This window comes from Chroicocephalus ridibundus, chromosome 19 (assembly GCF_963924245.1).
Source record: "Chroicocephalus ridibundus chromosome 19, bChrRid1.1, whole genome shotgun sequence".
In the NCBI taxonomy this organism is placed as follows: Eukaryota; Metazoa; Chordata; class Aves; order Charadriiformes; family Laridae; genus Chroicocephalus; species Chroicocephalus ridibundus.
In genome coordinates, this window is record NC_086302.1 from 4,871,199 (window position 1) to 4,887,686 (window position 16,488).

The window sequence follows — 16,488 nt, forward strand, 5'->3', positions numbered from 1 at the left end:
CCTGAGGACTGATTGTAAACTTAGGCAATTAAATTCTTTTTTCTTGTCATTTCCTTCTTACTGGAGATAATACCAGAGATTGTTACTATGCTGTGGGTGTTGGGTGAATAGGTTTTGTTGGACTGCAGCCTGGTTCGAGATGCCCAGGTTTCCCTGCCGTACCTTGACCAAATTAGCTTCCTTCTTGGCAAGCCCTGCAGAAATCAAGGAAGGAGAATTCCATTGATACTCGATTAATTTCTCTTGCATGGTTTCAAAAGTATCCTGGATCTGAGGCGTGCTGGCAGGGGGGCAGGCTGGGTTTGGCAGCCTCACGGTACCTCCCTGCCACAGCCCAGTGGACTCGGGGATTTGTGTGGTGCTGTTTATCTCATTAACTACCGCTTTGATTAACAGCCTGTTCCTTCCCTTCACCACACGGTGGTACCAGGAAACACAGAATCGGTGCTCGGAAGGCAATAAACGGCAGGCAGCGTCCAAATGCAGCACAAGCCACCTGGTAGTAAACTTGGGAGACTGAAGCCTGGTTTATCCTGATTTATACCAATCTAATGTGTGTTACTTGCTTTTAGAAAGTGGGAGAAGCACTCCCGCAGCAACCTCCATCCCCCTGCTCATCTGCCACCTTCAGAGGATCAGCGTTAGACAAACGATAATCACCTGAGCAGGGTGAGTCTCCTCTGAGCCTCGCTGATGTATCTATACATCACAGTATGGGAGCGCTTTCCAGTTTTTGTTATGTTTTTGCTTGAAATCCAGACAGAGTGCTCAATTCATTGTTAGTTTACAGGCATAGCTGACATCTCACAGGAGCCTATCCACAGTATAGGCAGCCTTTGACCTTAGGCTTCCCAAATTCTATTTTAAGAATCACTGGACCATTCCTTCTCTTCCTCAGGCAGTTATTGCAGCTGCTGTGGCACATGTCCTGGAAGTTTAAGCCTAAACTAGAGCTGCTACTATCCAGCTCATCTGTCCTCAACTGGGGAAGGGATACTTTATATTAATCACGGATTTAAATAGGCATCATATAAGTCTGGTCACTTTTAGGCATGTTGGTACAAACTACTTTTATCAGATTTGCTGAATCTTCAATCTGAGATTACAGAATAAACTGTATTGTCCAAGGAAATAATACTTTATGGAAAAGCTTCCTGCATTTTTTGTTGTGTCTCCTTTTGGTTTTGTGTGCCCGTGTTTTGAGTGTGTGTGCTTTTTCTCTACGAGCTAAATCTAGGAAATCGAATTGTGATATTTGTGCTAATTCACTATGCTCCTTAAAGTCTAAGTAGCATGACTTTTCTGATGCTGTAAAACTCTGTGCTCAGTTTGCTAGCCAGCAGCTTTTACCGGTGTTAATTCTCACAGAATGCCGTCCTATAAGGTGGATGGGGCTGAAGCAATGCTGTCAATTGCAGAGAGTTGTTTTTCCTTCACCTTTTACATTATGAAATACCTTAGTCATTGGGTTATCTCCTCCTAACACATGCTTTCCATGTTTACCTTTGCCAAGGAGCAGCCTGTGAAGCTGGAAAGGAAGTGGCTGCTTCCCAGAGTTGGCAAGATTGCATGTGGAGCACTTGACACCTTCATGATACTTCCTTGAAGTGGGTGCAAAACTGAAAGATGAGCTCCTGGTAAGCCAAACTCATTCCTGTTCTTCAGTTTGCAGTGCCTGCTTGGGGCGGGAATTTATGCATTTATTGGGTGAAGCGGGAAAAACACCGCCCAGAATTCTAGGGAAAAGGCAGAGATTTCCAGTCACTGACAAGTATAAATGCTGTGGCATGAAGTTGTACCAAACATTGAAACTAAATGTTTCAGGGACATCTCAGTGTGCACTCTACTGAAAAATACGGCGTAGATTTTATTCACACATCTCCATTAAACAGGCCCTGTCACCATGCCCCGCTAATTTCTAGATAACAAACCTACAGTGATTGTTCAGCGATTAGCAAAATGAGCAGACCCGGGTTCTTATCCGTTTGCATGGCAATGCTTTGGGAGTTTGGTTTATTGATTAACTCGGTAAACGAAAAATTTCTATCAGCAAAGCAAGGATGAGCCAGCCTTAAGTTGAGTTCAGGGGTTTTTTCGGGGGAGGAAAACAGCCTGGCATTGGGGATGCTGGTAGACTCTTTCCTCCTGTCATTCACGGAGCTGGTGGGGCTGGCAGCCCCACAGCCGCCCGAGCGAGCACACTGAAGTGTGGGCTGCAGTGCAGTGGCCCCAGCTCGGTTATATTCTATGCAGTGCCTGGCTTGCACACATGAGTAAACAGATTGTTTAAGATAAAAGACCCCAATGTCATCCCAAGGTCCTTCTCGCATGCTGTGTGCTCAGCACTGGGTTTGTGCGCTCGCTGCCTTTGTGCACCAGAGCGGTGAGAAGTGCAATGATTTATTTTTTGAACTCAAAGGCGTTGGGTTCCTGCCCGGTGTGAAGAAATAACGTCTGAGCAGATCGCTTGCTGCACAACCTGATGTAGGTGAAGACAGAACTGTGGCTTCTTTGCACTTGTGTGCAGCTCACCCAGCAGCGGTTCCCATGCACAGTTGTCATGTAAATCTCCGTGCAATACCCGGCTTTCCTCGCAAGAGGGATTCTTCCAGCATCGCCACCTCACCCACACTCGGCTTCTGCAGATTTTTTGCATTTCAGACACAGTCCCCATCTTATACTGGGAGGCAAATAGCTCAATTTTCCCCGTGACTGGTGCTAAGAACTGCAGGACCATAAGGGGCAACTAACCGATACTTTACCCTGTTCTTCATCCAGACTGGTTTGCTTTCTGACATAACCCTTTCACTTTACTGAACAATTAATTTCTAAGGCCATAGGGATATTTAAAACCATCTGTTTCTGTCTGTATCTTCCTCTTCCAAAACGCTTCTGGCAGCAGGCGAGCTTGTGCCAGAAGTGAGCTGGTGATCTTGTAGAAGGGACATTTGTCCGTTGGTAATTGACTCCCATATTAATTTCCATGGAGCTGGCAAACAGCTGCCAAAAAACTGTTTTCCATCTCTGATCAATATTACCTTTCAACAAGTATACGGTGTTACTGAGTGTTAGCAGCTAATAGCACTGTGTTTCTTCTACTATTTTAAGGACTGTAGCATACCCCTTATATTTGAGAGAAGATTTTGGTTTAAATGACGTTACATTAGATGTTATTTATTATCCATTTCCAACGCACTGACCCTGTTTCAATCGTATCTTATGCTGGGCTGCTGCCACAGGACACAGGACATTTATCTCCAACATTATGTTAGTGGCTTCTTGGGTTAAGGGGAAAACGATTCTGTGCGGACTTTAAATAGACAAATAAGGCAGCAGGTCTGGCCAGGACTTTCTGAAACCAGGCTGTGAGTGAACATCTGATTTCCCACAGCAAAAGGGTGAAAGGAGTCGTTACCTACCATGCAAGTCTCGTTTTTGCTGTCTCTGAAGTCAGTGGCAAAACTTAAACCATGTTCCACAGTTGGAACCTTTTAAAATCCTCACTGCCGCTGGCAAAACCTTTATTGATACGACGCAGTGGCCGCTGAAGCTTTTATCTGTCCATTGGGTGACAAAATACCTGTCTCTGAAGCTGCTCAGTGGCTGGAGACGCAGGTTTGAGCAAAGCAGGGGCGAGTGAGACGGCAGGTCCCACCAACGGTGACGTGTCCCTTGAGCACTCTGGGTGCTGGAGGCTTTTCTGTGCACTGAGCAGTCTTTGATTATTTGGGGGGTTTTTATGTGCTTATTTTATGAATTCTTGAATATGACTGTTGCGAGGCATTTCTCTATAAAAGATATTTAGTCCCCAGTGGTAAAACTTTACTGTCTGAGCAACACTACCCTCCCCTCTTTACAGTGACAGACACAGCCGCAGCGTAACAAGGAGGTGGCTTTTGATCACGTGGGTGCCCACAAAGTTTAGCAGACGAAAGATAAAAGTAAGCTTCTTGCTTTTGATCACAGAAATTATCTTTTCTGAGCAATTTGGGAGTATGACAATGAAATGCGACCAGCACACAAGAATCAGGCAGGGGGATTTTTAGCCTGCTAACAGAAAACCCTTTGGGCTGAACTTTGAATGCCTGTATAGTCCCTAGAGAATAATTCTGAAAGGGGATTTTTCTAGTTAAGGATCAAGTGGTTCCTCCCTCATCAGCAGAGATGTAAGTACTGTAGGTAAACTCACCCAGAAATGCACCAAGTCTCTCCTCTGAGAGCCAGAAAAGGCCCAGCTGGGCAGTGCTTACATTGCTAATATAAACCACAAGCGCCGCTTTTTGGAAAGGAGCAGTCTCCAGGCTCCCTTCCTTTACTCATCATGAAGGTGAGAGGAGGAAAAGAGCAATTTAAAAAGCAGAAACAAAAAGTTCCCCCATCGTTAGCAAATTCTCTTCTGCTGTCAGGTATTGATCATGTCCCCGGGGGAGCAAAGAGGGAATATTCTGAAATAGCCGAGCAGCAAAGTACCAGCCTTGTATTTCTGCACCATTTTACGGTGTGCTGTGAGACATGGACATGCAACGCTGTGAAATATCTAAGAGCCTCACTAACTCCAGAATCTTTTTTTTTTTTTTTTTTTTTGTAATGCTGATGAGGGATGGATAGATTTTCTTTTGCCAAGTTTCTGACATCCCTGAACCTGTTGTGCCTTTTGTTCACTCCCCAACAAGGAAACCATTGAGCAGCGTGTAGATGTATCTGCTACCTGACCAAGCCAGCTGAGTCATAGCGGTGCTGCTGCGCTCTCTTAATCAGTTTTTAAAATACAGAAAACAAGTGTTACTAGAAGAAAAATTGGAGACCTGCTTCTCTCTCCTTGAACGGTGGAGGCACCTCTTTCCCACACCTCTAGAAAATCTTGCTTGTGTTGTGTCTTCCTGTGTAATACAATTGGTCATTAGGCCAAAATATTCCCAGTCAGGATAATTTCTCATATTTTGGAAGTTTATTTCTCTGGTTTTTTGGGGGATGTGGCTTTTCAAGGCTGGATGTGTGCAACAGTCTCTGTTTTGTAAGAGGACTGAGAAGTAAAATGCTGCCAGTCGTGAGTGTATCAGTCTTGAACAAATCAGAAATAAAGTTTGTTTTTTCTCTCTAAGGAAAATAGTTTACTGGGATCTTTAGGCTTCTCATCAGGATTTCTGAAATTCACTGTGGTTTTTTGTTTTGTTTTGTTTTTTACTTTGCGTGATGGCGTCCCAAACTGTGGAATGGGGTAATTAGGAATGGGTATTTGTGTGTGCCCTCTGTTAAGCAGGATGAGACTTGTTCAGTTGCATGATGTAGGCTTGAGACCGCAAACACTGGAATGACATTTTCCTCTCGCTGGAGCCCGGTTTCTGTTGAAATGTGCTTTTGTTTTCCCCTGCCCTGTCTGGAGAAACTGGGACCTGTATGCTCTGTAAGTAGCAAAAAACTGAGGGCATCTATTTGTATCTCCTTAAAAGCCTCATCAGTTGTTTACAAGTTCTTAAACCTAAAAGAACCGTAAAAACTGACTGTACTTAGAGCACTGTTGTTTACTCAGCTTTCTCCCTGGCTAGGGGACAGTGAAAACAGGCCTGGCAGTTTTACTTCTGTTTACAGTTTCTAATAGTTTTCTCTTTCATGTTATCACTCCCTTGCATAGTGCTACACTGAAATAAACTACAAGCGTATCTGTATGCTAATTAAAAACAAAATTTGCTGGATAACTCGCTCTAAATAACTTACCACCTGGGCTGCAAACCTGCTTTAAAAATTAAAAAAAAAAAATAAAGCAAGCAATTGCTTGTGTTTTATATGGGGTTTTGTAAAAGCTGGTTTTAGGTGTAGTTAGAGCCACACTTGACCTCTCGTTTTTCCTTTGGAACAGGGAGCTGAAGTCACTGGAGCCTGCAGAATTGTGCCTGGGTGTGTGTGTGTGTGTGCGCGCAAAGGCAGCAGCACGCGCGTGCAGCCAGCAGAGCCCAAGTCCCTACAGCTTGTCATGAATCCAAAAGGCTGAGCGAGAGTGAAGGCTGAATGGACTGTGAAAACAGCTCCTCTGAGGTCCTCGGAAATAACCAAAGGTTAGGACAGAACCACATGGAATTGGGCAGAGCATTATCAGACTCACATAGCTGGAATACCGAAAAAGCAAGTCACCTCCCACTCTCCCCTCAGATGATGTTAAGAAGGGATGTCTAGGTTTGAAACAGATTATTTTCTCCTTTTGTTTGGGTGTAGAGGGTTGTGGCCAGCATAGGAAGAGGAGCAAACCACCACTTGGTTATTTGCATCCAGGAAAGGGAAGGTAACTGATACAGGAGACCGGCAGCGATTGTATCCATGACAACCAGCAGATATGGCCTCGCTGCCTCGCAGCTCATTCCCCATCGCCTCCCCTGCCTTCCTAGGGCACATCCCGGCTCCGACAGGTCCCTCTCCTCAAGGCACCTCTTGGCTGCAGTTCAGTGGTTCCTGAGAGATAGGTGCAAAATTCACAAATTAAGCCAACGGCTTAATCAATTCCACTAGCAAAACTCTTCCCTGGCTTGAGCTGCATGTGCTTCAGCCAGGGGCACCCCGGGAGATGCTTCAGGAGACCTGGTCCATGGAGGAACGACATGGTTTACAGCAATACCACTTAGAAGCAGGATGGGCTTAGCAGACTGATAGTCGGTTTGCAGAACCAGCAGGCAAAATGCAATATATTCTGCAAAAGAAAGGGTTTCAGATATGCTAGACACCTTCTGAAATGCACGTGAGCTGAGCAAGGTAGCACTATGCTCACCTTTGCGGGAAGTATCAGCAGAGGTTAAAGGTGTTTTGCTCTTCAGCCTGCGCAAACCCCATCCAGGGGGATGAGAGCTGCCTGGGCTGTGCTCCCCGAGGAGCTCTTCATCCCACTGTGGTGTAGTTCCTGCATTCCGACCGCTGCCTGGACCTGCCTTGGAAAACGCTGGCATTTGAGGCAGCTGCAGTCGTGCATGGTGCTAAGGAACGTAAAGAAATCTGTCAGAAAAGCAAAAAGTTATTCTGCTGTTAAACACAGCCAAAGTTTTCTCATTTACGGGGCCCCTGCTTTATATCTTCAATGTGATGTTTGTACCACGCTAAGGAAAAATGTGTCCCTGGGATCAAAACAAGGTGATCTATCACCTCTTCTTTCATAGTGCAAAAACAAAGCAGAAGAGGCGAGGAAATGAGATTGTGAATTGAGAGCTAGGGCTTAGAAGACAGGATGCGGAGTTCGCATTCTACCCTGACAACCTATTGAAAACGTGACTCAGTTTCCCTATTAGTACAGTGGGGGTGACAATGAACTATGGAACTAATTAGTCAATCTTAAAAATACAAAGAGGGTTGCTGTGCGCTCTAATTAAACTACTCTCTTAGTGTAAACACAAAGCAGATTACACGAGTCTATAAATTGTAGCAGGCATTTGGGACTCAGCCGTGCAAGTTCTCCTGCCCGCAAGCCTTTCGCATTTCCTTATATGTGTAAAAGCAGCGTAGCATGAAGCAGGCAGTTAACAAGAGATGCTCCCTGGCTTCCGTAAAAAGAATGGATATGGTGAGCCATGGAAGCACTGGGTTACTCTATGGTTAGGTGGAAAATCACTTGGACAGCTTTTGGAATAAGGAGGAAAAATTGGATCTGGTAATGTGGATAAGGACCAGTCTTGATACGTCTGCTTTGGAAGTGCTTCTTTGGGGATAACTGGCTTAACAAATGTTGTCAACCTCCCTGAAAAGGAAAATGTTACAAACCAAAAGCCAGCCAGCTGCAGAGGCAATAATATCTACAATTGTATTTGAGGAGGATTTGATTAAAATCGACCTAAAACCGCAGCATTTTGAATTTTCAGCAAAAGCAATACTGACAGAAGGGTCATCCAGCTGATCTGGAGTCTCTGTTTACCATAGCAGCAGCTCTCCCCAGCCTGCAGCTGTCTCAGAAAAATGCCAGTATATATGTTTTAATCACTGTATTTAGCCGTGACACTCACCCAAACAGCAGGCTCTGCTGTTCGACTCCAAAGAACCCTTTTTGTACCCTGCTTTCAGGATAGGGACCGCTTTTTATAGCTGTTCTTTGATGAGGAAATAAACCCCGGAGGAGACCAGTACCTCATTTCTCTTACCCCGACATCCTGCCCTGGGCTAACCAGCAATCTGCCGTGGCACGTTTCATGTTCTGTTCATCAACTACGATTCAGCATTATCTGGTGTGGGAATCGGGAGAAGGTCAGGCTGATAACAGGTAGCTTCCATCAGCAGATAGATTGCTTCTCTTTGAGTCCTGCAGGTGGGGGTTGAGAGACCTTAGCTTGTCTGCCCAGCACTGCTGCTGAATTGCTGTGGTATTACCTAGCCTTTTTTTGGGGGGGTGTTAGTATAATTTTGAGGATGCTGTAGAGCTACCTCAGCAAAATCCTCTCCTAGCCTTTAACAAAAGTAGCTGCAGAGATGGAGGGAATAATCATGCACAAATCGTTCGTAGTCTCCCCATCTTTAATTTGCTGTTTTATTAAAAGAACTGGGCAGGATAATTTGGTAGTTTTATTTAGGTGCAGTGGTACCCATGGGTTTAGAGCCATCTTTTTCTTCCAGCCTAAAGAAGTCATTGCTCCATAAAGCTTTGTGATTCCTGTCTTTTGTCAAGTTGACGGTCAGACTGCCTGTCTTTCTGCTGTGAAATATGATGGACTTTCTGCATCTCAATAGACCTACCGGGGGGGGGGAAGCAGCAGCGGGTTCCTGTCTCCCTTCTCTCTCCGAATTGCAATAGGCCTTGGCTCCTCTGGATATTGCCCATTAACTTTTCACCATGACCTTGAAAACGAAGGCTTGCTTTTCTACTGGTTACTGTACCCTGTAACTGTTCAACACTTCAAAAGCCATTTATTTTATTTTGAACATTTTTTTTTTTTTTTTACTGTTTATAATAACAATCATGACCTTGGAGTGAGAAATTTCCCAGGAGTTAATATTGACCAGCTGGGCTGGGATTACCCCCTCAGCTTCTGCAGATAACTGCTCAGCACCTGATCCTACCGGACTTCCATGGAGAACCCTCCTTGGAAGTTGGGAGGGATTCGGTGGGTCGCCTGATGGGAAATGCATGGCATTATGGCTTAAATACCTCCTGTGGGCATGTCACCCAGGTGGGAAGCACCAAGTGCACCGGGATGTGACATCCAAAGGTCAAATTCATGGGGTCTGGCATTAAAGCACGGCAGGTCATGGAGCAGTGTCTCATTTTTTTTCCTCCTTGCAGAAAGGATGCAGAGAACACTGTCCTACACTCGCCTTCCCTCTGCTTTCTGACCCCGGACATGTCTGATGTGCACATGGAGCAGCAGGAAAGGGAGGTGGGTTTTGTAAACAAATGGAGAAGGTAAATGGGATGCCGGTATTGACATCATTGTGTTACTGATGCCATTTAAAGCAGGTTGCAGCAGCTGGAGGACGGCTGTAACCAGACGGCACGCCGTGTACCAGGCAATAAGGGGAAATTATGGACAGCTTTGGAGCTGAATGAATAACTCACCACAAGATCTGCTTCAGCTTGCTCCAACCGTAAGTGACATGAGTTTAATTGGCTATAACAGGACCTCACTTAGTACCAGTCGGGTGGATTTGTGTTATTTAATGCCTTCATCTGAGGCTCCAACACTTATGGCACAGAGGGGGGCTGCGAGCACAGGACCAGGAGACGGCAGTTCCCAGCCTTGGCTCAAACATGTACTGTCACCGTGGGAATTTTCTACACTCGATTCCCCCACGTGCAAAAAAGATGACGGCTCTAGCCTTAAATTGCAAGCAGGTCCTGGTGATGATTTACAGATTAGTTTCAAGGGCTGTGAAGATTAACTGGAATTTTTCTAAGCCCTGGGCTGTGTCTTAATTCGTTTTTTTCAGAGTTCGCGGTGCTCCCTGAACAGGTTAAGGGCTGTACAGCCCCAGCTTCCTGGGACCGCTGCCCTCAGAATGCAAAACCCCGGCTGTATGTGCTTTCACTTACGCTCATTAAATATTTCCAGCCACACCTTGATGAAGTCAACCCTTAGCAATGCACCCTTTTAAAAAGATATTTCATTTTTTTTAAACAATTTTATAATGAAACATGGTGCTTTGGGGTTTGGCGAAATGTGAGTAGAAGAAAACTTTTTCCTATTTGAGAAACCTAGCAGGTGAGAACAGCCATGACTTATGAACACTTGTGCTTAAGGTACCTTTACTCTGAGTATCTCCAAGCACCACAGAGAGGTGGATGTGTGTTTTACCCATGTTTTGTTGTAGGGAACGTGGCGGGGGGGGGGGGGACACTGCAGGCGGCGGTGAGCGGTGACTCATTGCGCATCTCAAACTTGGAATCCGGATTTCCCAGAGCAGTTTCCTGCTTTAAGCAGCGATCTGAATTGTGTCACTGAGTTTATCCTCGCCACCTCTTCTTCTGCTGATGCTGTGCACCATTGTGCGTACAGAGAGCCAGCTGGACGCTCCTAGAGGAGAAAAAATAATCTTTCCAGGGCACAGAACAGCGGGGGACCCTCGGCGCTGTGTATTTTTCAGTAGATATTTGGTGTTCAGGTGTTCTTGGTGCCTTGAGCATTCCCTTGCTAGACATGGGCAGGCAGTGAGTGCCCCCCTCACCTTGCGAGGAGCGAGCGGGACCCTCCCCGCAGCTTTAAGCTCCGTTTTCATCCCAAATTGACCGGGGAACGGTGAGGCTGGTGGGGATCGGGTCACCCCTCGCCACCCTCGCCGCTCCCATGTGCCATCCATGCGCGGCTCCTCATCTTTGTCCCTTCCCCAGCCCGCCGCGGGGGGGGGGTGATGGCTGTTGGCTGGAGGTATCCCCCCCTCCTCCAGCACCGCCCCGGCTTCCCCCGGGCCCCCCCGTCCCTGCGGCGGGCGGAGCCGCCCCGCTCCGCCCCGCCCCGCCCCGCCGCTCCCGGCCCGGCCCGGGTAACCGGTGCCCAGCGCCGGGCCGCCGTTCCCGAGCAGCTCCGAGCCCCGCGGGGCAAACCCCCCCGCGCCGCCGCCGCTCCCCCCCACCGGCAGCATGCCGCTCGCCCAGCTGGCCGAACCCTGGCCCAACATGGAGCTGGTGCATCTGGACACGGAGGTGAGCGGGGCAACGGCCCTTCCCGGTGGCGCGGAGCGCCCCCCCTCCCCCGGCCCTGCCGCGCTCCCCCCACCCCCGCCCCGGGGGTCTCCGCCGAACAAAGGAGCTCCCGGTCCGGCGGGACCCTCCCGGCTGCGGTCGCCCCCCCCCGCCCCGTCCCCTGCGCTTCCCCGGGGAGGAAAGGGGGGTTTGGCGGCACCGGGGGGGGTCGCAGCCGGCCGGAGGCGGGGGGGGGGGGGGGGGGCGGCTACCGCCGGTTGCGCCGGGGGTCGGGGTGTGCACGGCGGGGCTGGGGCAGCGGGGGCTGCTTGGCTCCGCTGCTGCCCCTCCGGGCTTTGATTATTCGGGGAGCGTGAGCAGCGTGCTCCTAAATCTCCTCCCAGATAGAGAGGAAAACTGTCCCCGCTGAAGGCTCAGGGAATAAATATCTCAGATTTTGGGTATTTCTCCACCAGGCTTCCTCGCTGTCTGCCTCCCCATCTGCTCTCGCCGGGCCTGTGTTTCAAACTCTGGTCACGGTCCTGTGTCACTTTGCTGGGTATCCGCTCTTCCCTCCTGCTTTGCTCTTTTCCTTCTAATAAAAACCTCTGAGCCAGATGTGGAGGACGGTGCACAGCATCTGTCCCCATCTGCAGGCTCACATCACAGCCATTTCAGAAGAAAGGGACAGCTCGTAGCAGTTTTCACCCGTCGCAGAGCAGCCAGCTGAGGCACTGTGTTCTGGCACTCTTTAGTTAAACATCTTCTCATCCGAATTGGAACTAGCAGCTTTCCTGGAGAAACCAGTGGGATGGTGGGGGGGTTTATCCCAGGTGTCTGCGCAGACCTTGGTGCATTCCCATCATTTTGGCTGGATTCTGTGTTGTCGCGCTCTTCTGTCACTCTTACGGATGTCAGATGTCACGATGGTGAATTGGTCTGATTTAGAATCATAGAATGGTTTTTGCTCGTTCCTGTTTAAAATTGCCTCTTAAGAGAGCTCTGCTTTGAGTGGAGGCAGCGTTTCACCGCTGCTGCTGGCGATCGGAGGTGAGGTTACTTAATTTTCAGCGGCCCCGTATGGCAGGGCTTCTCCTAGAGACCCCCCTGTGCGGGTGGGTGCTCTGCCGAGGGTCTGCCCCTGCTGGGGCTGCAAAGGTGTGGGGAGACCCTGCAGTGGGCTGAGCGCGTCTGCTCTGCAGCATCGCTTGAGCCATGAGGATGGGCTTGTGCTCCCAGGTGGGAGAGGAGGGAAGTCCTGCGGCGACTTGATCATGATTCCTGAAACCACATCATGCGCCCAGAGCTGGGGTGTAGGTTACTGCTGGGAGACGGGGCTTTTTATTTGTGGTTTCTCCCTTTTAAGTAGGAAGATAGCCTGAAAAGGTGAAAACACAAGTAGGCTCATAATGGGAGGAAACTAATGCCGGTGCCCAGGGTGGTGAGTGCCATGGGCGAGATTCGTTTACTCCTTAATCCCAGGTCTCACAGGTGCCAGGCAGGCGCTGTGTCAGCATCAGGGGATCTCTCCTGAGAGGAAACGGCCGGGGGAGTCCGGTCTGTTTTTCAGCTGTGAAGATCATGGCAGCAACGAGGACTGTTTTCCCCATTGCATTAGTAACGGGTGTGTTAACTGTAAACTGAAACTGGAGGGCCTGCCTACGGCTTCAGCTTCGAGCTGTCCCCTTCCCCCATCTCACCTTGGCCAGAGCTCTAGGTCAGGGTCTGGAGCCGCGTGCAGGTGGTATTTCTGCAGAGCTGTCTTTTTACATCTCGGGATCACAAGTGGGACATTGGCTATTTACCTCCCTGTGTGTTAAGGCGAGCAGGTACATGCAGTTGACTCCAATACGGTTGTTCTTCACCTCTAAACCGGGCTGCCATCACCTGGGCCAGACTTCAGAGGGTTCCCTTAGAGCCAGCAGCGTGTCTGCGAACAGTGGAGGGGGACCTGGGCTCGGGGGGGAGTTTTGCACCTTGAGGTTAAAATCACCAAGGGCAGGGGCCCAAAGGGAAAGTTTTCACCACTCCTGGGCAAGGTGGCACCACTGAGAAACTGAGGAGACTTTTCTGGAACGCCAGTTACGTAAATTGCCCTGGGATCGCTGCCATCCAGGTTAGAAACTGGCTTCCTCCAACCTTTGCTTTCTGAGTCATGGAGCAGAGGTGCTGTCACCGCGCTGGTGCAGGCATCAGTCCTATTGTTAAGAGATTTGGGGTTTTTCCACTGCGTTCCAGGAGTGTTGGTTGTCTGCTGCTGGGGTCGGGTCCTGGCAGGTCCCCCGTGTCCCGGCCCACTGGAGCTCAGCCTGGAGCTGTGCCAGGAAAACGCATGGGAGTGGGTGGCAGTGGGAGCTTGAATTGATCCCTTGCAGGAGAGAAGTCCCTCTGTCCTGGGGACTGAGCTGGCTTCGTAATACTTTTTCCTTTTTTTCCTCTTTCCCCCTGTTCTCTCTGCTGCTTATGTTATTCAGAATATTGCTTACGTAGTAGAAAAACCTGGCTGGGGCAGAGTACAAGCGATAGAGAGTGGAGTTGAATGACTTCATCACCATAGCGATGGATGCTGTCATCAGGGCTATGCTTTTCTTTAAACTCTTGTCTTGTTACACAAACACACAGCAACACAACTGACGTGGGATTACGCCAAACCCAACCACTTCAAGCTAATTATTTTTCCCTGTGTATGTGTATCATCCTTTATTGAGCAGGAGCTATTCATGAATAACTATCCTTTTCAAGCATCTTAGCTGAACAATGCATAAAACAATGATCAAAAGATAGAGGAGGAAGCCGAGCGACTGTCGTCTCCGATATGCCTTGTGCATAGACTCCTCGGTCTGTTTAGGCTACGTGAGTTCTTTTGGAGATCTTTATTTTTGCAGAATCGTTTCCTTTCTCTGAATTGCAATAGGCAAGATCCATAAATTCCACGTAATAATAAAATGGCTTATTCTTGTGTCAAACTGGCAGAAGCTCTGGGGTGAAGGGTTTTTTCTTCCCCCACTCATACCTGCTTGAATGCTTCACGGTTCATCAAAGTTGGGTGAAAGAGCATCTCTGGGTACCTGGTACCCTTGTTGTATTGTGTATGGGCACCTCAAAAGTGACTAGTCAAAACCTAGAGGTCCAGAAATAACAGGAGGCTGCTTTTCGAAGCAGAGCTGTTGATAATCTGGGATGACTTGTGCTGATGGTGCTAACTATAGAGCGCAGCCCTTGATGGCAGCAGGAGTGGACACGCTCTCTCACGGTCCTGCCAGGGGTGCCACTTATCCTGCTTTCAGATCAGAGCAGCACTGGCCTGTTCTGTAAATTGCTCCCTGTGCTGCGGATTATGTGGAATTAAAAGGATTTAAAATGCAAGATGTCCTAAGATAAATATCTCCCAAGTTCAGCCAGGCTAGCAGTTGTGTAACCGAATGCACTTGGTTTTCCAGTATACTTTTCTGCGTGCTATTAAGAAAACTTATTAGAGCGGCGTGTGTGCAGAAGGGCTTTTGCGTTACCTCTCGGGCAGTTTTAGCTGTCGCTCGCCCAGAGGTGCCCTCGCTGCCAGGCTGCCGCTCCATGTGCCCATCAGATTAGCTCTGTAATCCCCCTTTACGCTCGCCCCAGAGCAGGGATGGATGGAAAGTTGCAGGGATAGGCTGCTGGCCCCGGTGAGGCTCGTGCTACTGCCTTCTTGGTAGCCCAAGCCCTGCTCTGTCACTATCAGATCATCTCCTTACTGCCCTGGGCACCCAAGGGAAGGAGCTGTGCCTCCCTCCTGCCTGGTTACTGCCTGCTGGGAGATCTTCGGGGGGGCTTTCAGAGTAGGACGTTCACGAGGCTCCTTTCCAGCCCCGAGAACAATGTGCTGTGAGGGGGTATCTGGCACGGAGGCACTCGCTAACGCGCTGCGCGTGGTATGCAGGGGGAGTGCAGAAATAAAGCATTTTAAAGGGACAAACGTCAAACCAAGAGACCCACAAACTATTTCAGCTCTTCTTACGACGTGGTGAATGGCTGTATTTTATCTTGGGAGGTGATGAGTCTGTAACTGAGTGCGTTTCCATCTTGGATGCTTACAAATGGCTCTTGAATTCCATATGAGGCAATAAGGACTGGTTTTGCTCTGGGGTAGGAAGGAAAGCACTTGGCTCTAAATACTGCGATTCTCTCCTTACGCATCTGCCTTATGTCAGCTTGAGAAAAGTGACTGTTTCTCAGGAGCTTCATGCCATGGACCTACATGCCCAGGAGATCTCCCAGGGATGGATGCTGCTCTGTTTCTTTCCACATCCCTTCCATCCCCATGTAGGATGGATTTCTTTCAACAGCAGGGTATAGGACAAGCGTTCCTCAGGGTAGGGAGCTGATGAAATGCAGCACTCAAAAGGTCCGGAGGTAGCACCCGCGTCTCCTAGCTTATCCTTGAAGGCAAAGTGTTGGACAGACCCTGTGCTTGCTTGCCACGTGCTGGTCTTCCCAAGGGAATAAAAGACCTTGTCCCATGCATCAACTCGCCTCTCTCCTGATGCGTGTCTTATAGATCTGTTCTCCAGACCATGAGCCAGGCACTACTTCCCTCTGTCCGACACGGAAATTCCACTTCTTAAGCTGTTTTAGACATAAACAGCCCTCCCCGAGCTATGGTTTGGATTAGCAGCGAGTTATGATTTGTTGATCAGTGACAGCAGAGCCAGTAAACATAAGTGTGTTTCCAAGCCTGGTTATCTTGAGCACGGTGTCTTCCCCTCTCTTTGGGGAGGCTACACATAAACACAAAATCTTACTTCACTTCTTAGCTATTTGTGCTAATGGCACCAAGAGCTCCGTGTAAACATCAGAGCAACGTTCTTCTGGAAGAACTTGGCTTGCGTGGCAGTGCTGTTGCTTTTTTCAGTCATCGGCTGGAAAATACTTAGGAACATAACCTAGGTTAAGTCGGTGCTAAGGTGAGTTACGGAGCTCAGAGTGGATCCGTATAAATGTAAATATTGCAGGGCCAAGCGGCTGGTGGTCTGCTCCCCAGCTGATGTGGTGGTACTCCACGCTGTGGTAGGACCAAGCTGTTCTGTGAGGTGCTGTCTATGAAGATATCTGGAGACTCTGGACTATTGTCTGTGGATTTGAAGTATCTGAAAACTAAACTTGTGCTTAAATTCAGTTCTTTAGTGTTACACCTGTTCTTGTGAGCAAGCAGGTACCCAAGCAGGTTGAAAACAGCAGCGATGACCTCCTATAAAGCAGAAGAGTGTGAAGCTGGAAGCACCCACTGAATGTTGTAGAAAGCGAGCGCAGCGTTAGAGGGAGGTTTTCTTGGTGGCCCCAAAGCTCTCAAGATCAACAACTGCAAGTTTTGCTTTGTATTAAAAGGAAGTGAGTTAAATGCGGCCCAAGGGGGAGAAGGGGATAGTGTAGTC

General features: G+C 48.6%; 1 protein-coding gene across 4 annotated transcripts in view; it reads left to right on the plus strand.

The window, feature by feature from the left end:
* The window catches only part of RPS6KA1 (ribosomal protein S6 kinase A1), a 55,977-nt gene that overhangs the window by 4,982 nt on the left and 34,507 nt on the right, over positions 1-16,488 (plus strand). Inside the window, exons 3-7 of one of the 4 annotated variants that reach the window (XM_063355931.1) lie at positions 573-669; positions 1,514-1,637; positions 5,858-6,053; positions 9,248-9,341; positions 9,419-9,549. In XM_063355931.1, the coding sequence (XP_063212001.1) occupies positions 9,508-9,549 (42 nt within the window). In that variant the 5' untranslated portion in view covers positions 573-669; positions 1,514-1,637; positions 5,858-6,053; positions 9,248-9,341; positions 9,419-9,507. Of the gene's footprint in view, positions 1-572; positions 670-1,513; positions 1,638-5,857; positions 6,054-9,247; positions 9,342-9,418; positions 9,550-10,987; positions 11,102-16,488 lie in introns of those variants that run through there. The other 3 variants (XM_063355930.1, XM_063355932.1, XM_063355929.1) reach the window with 3 other exon arrangements.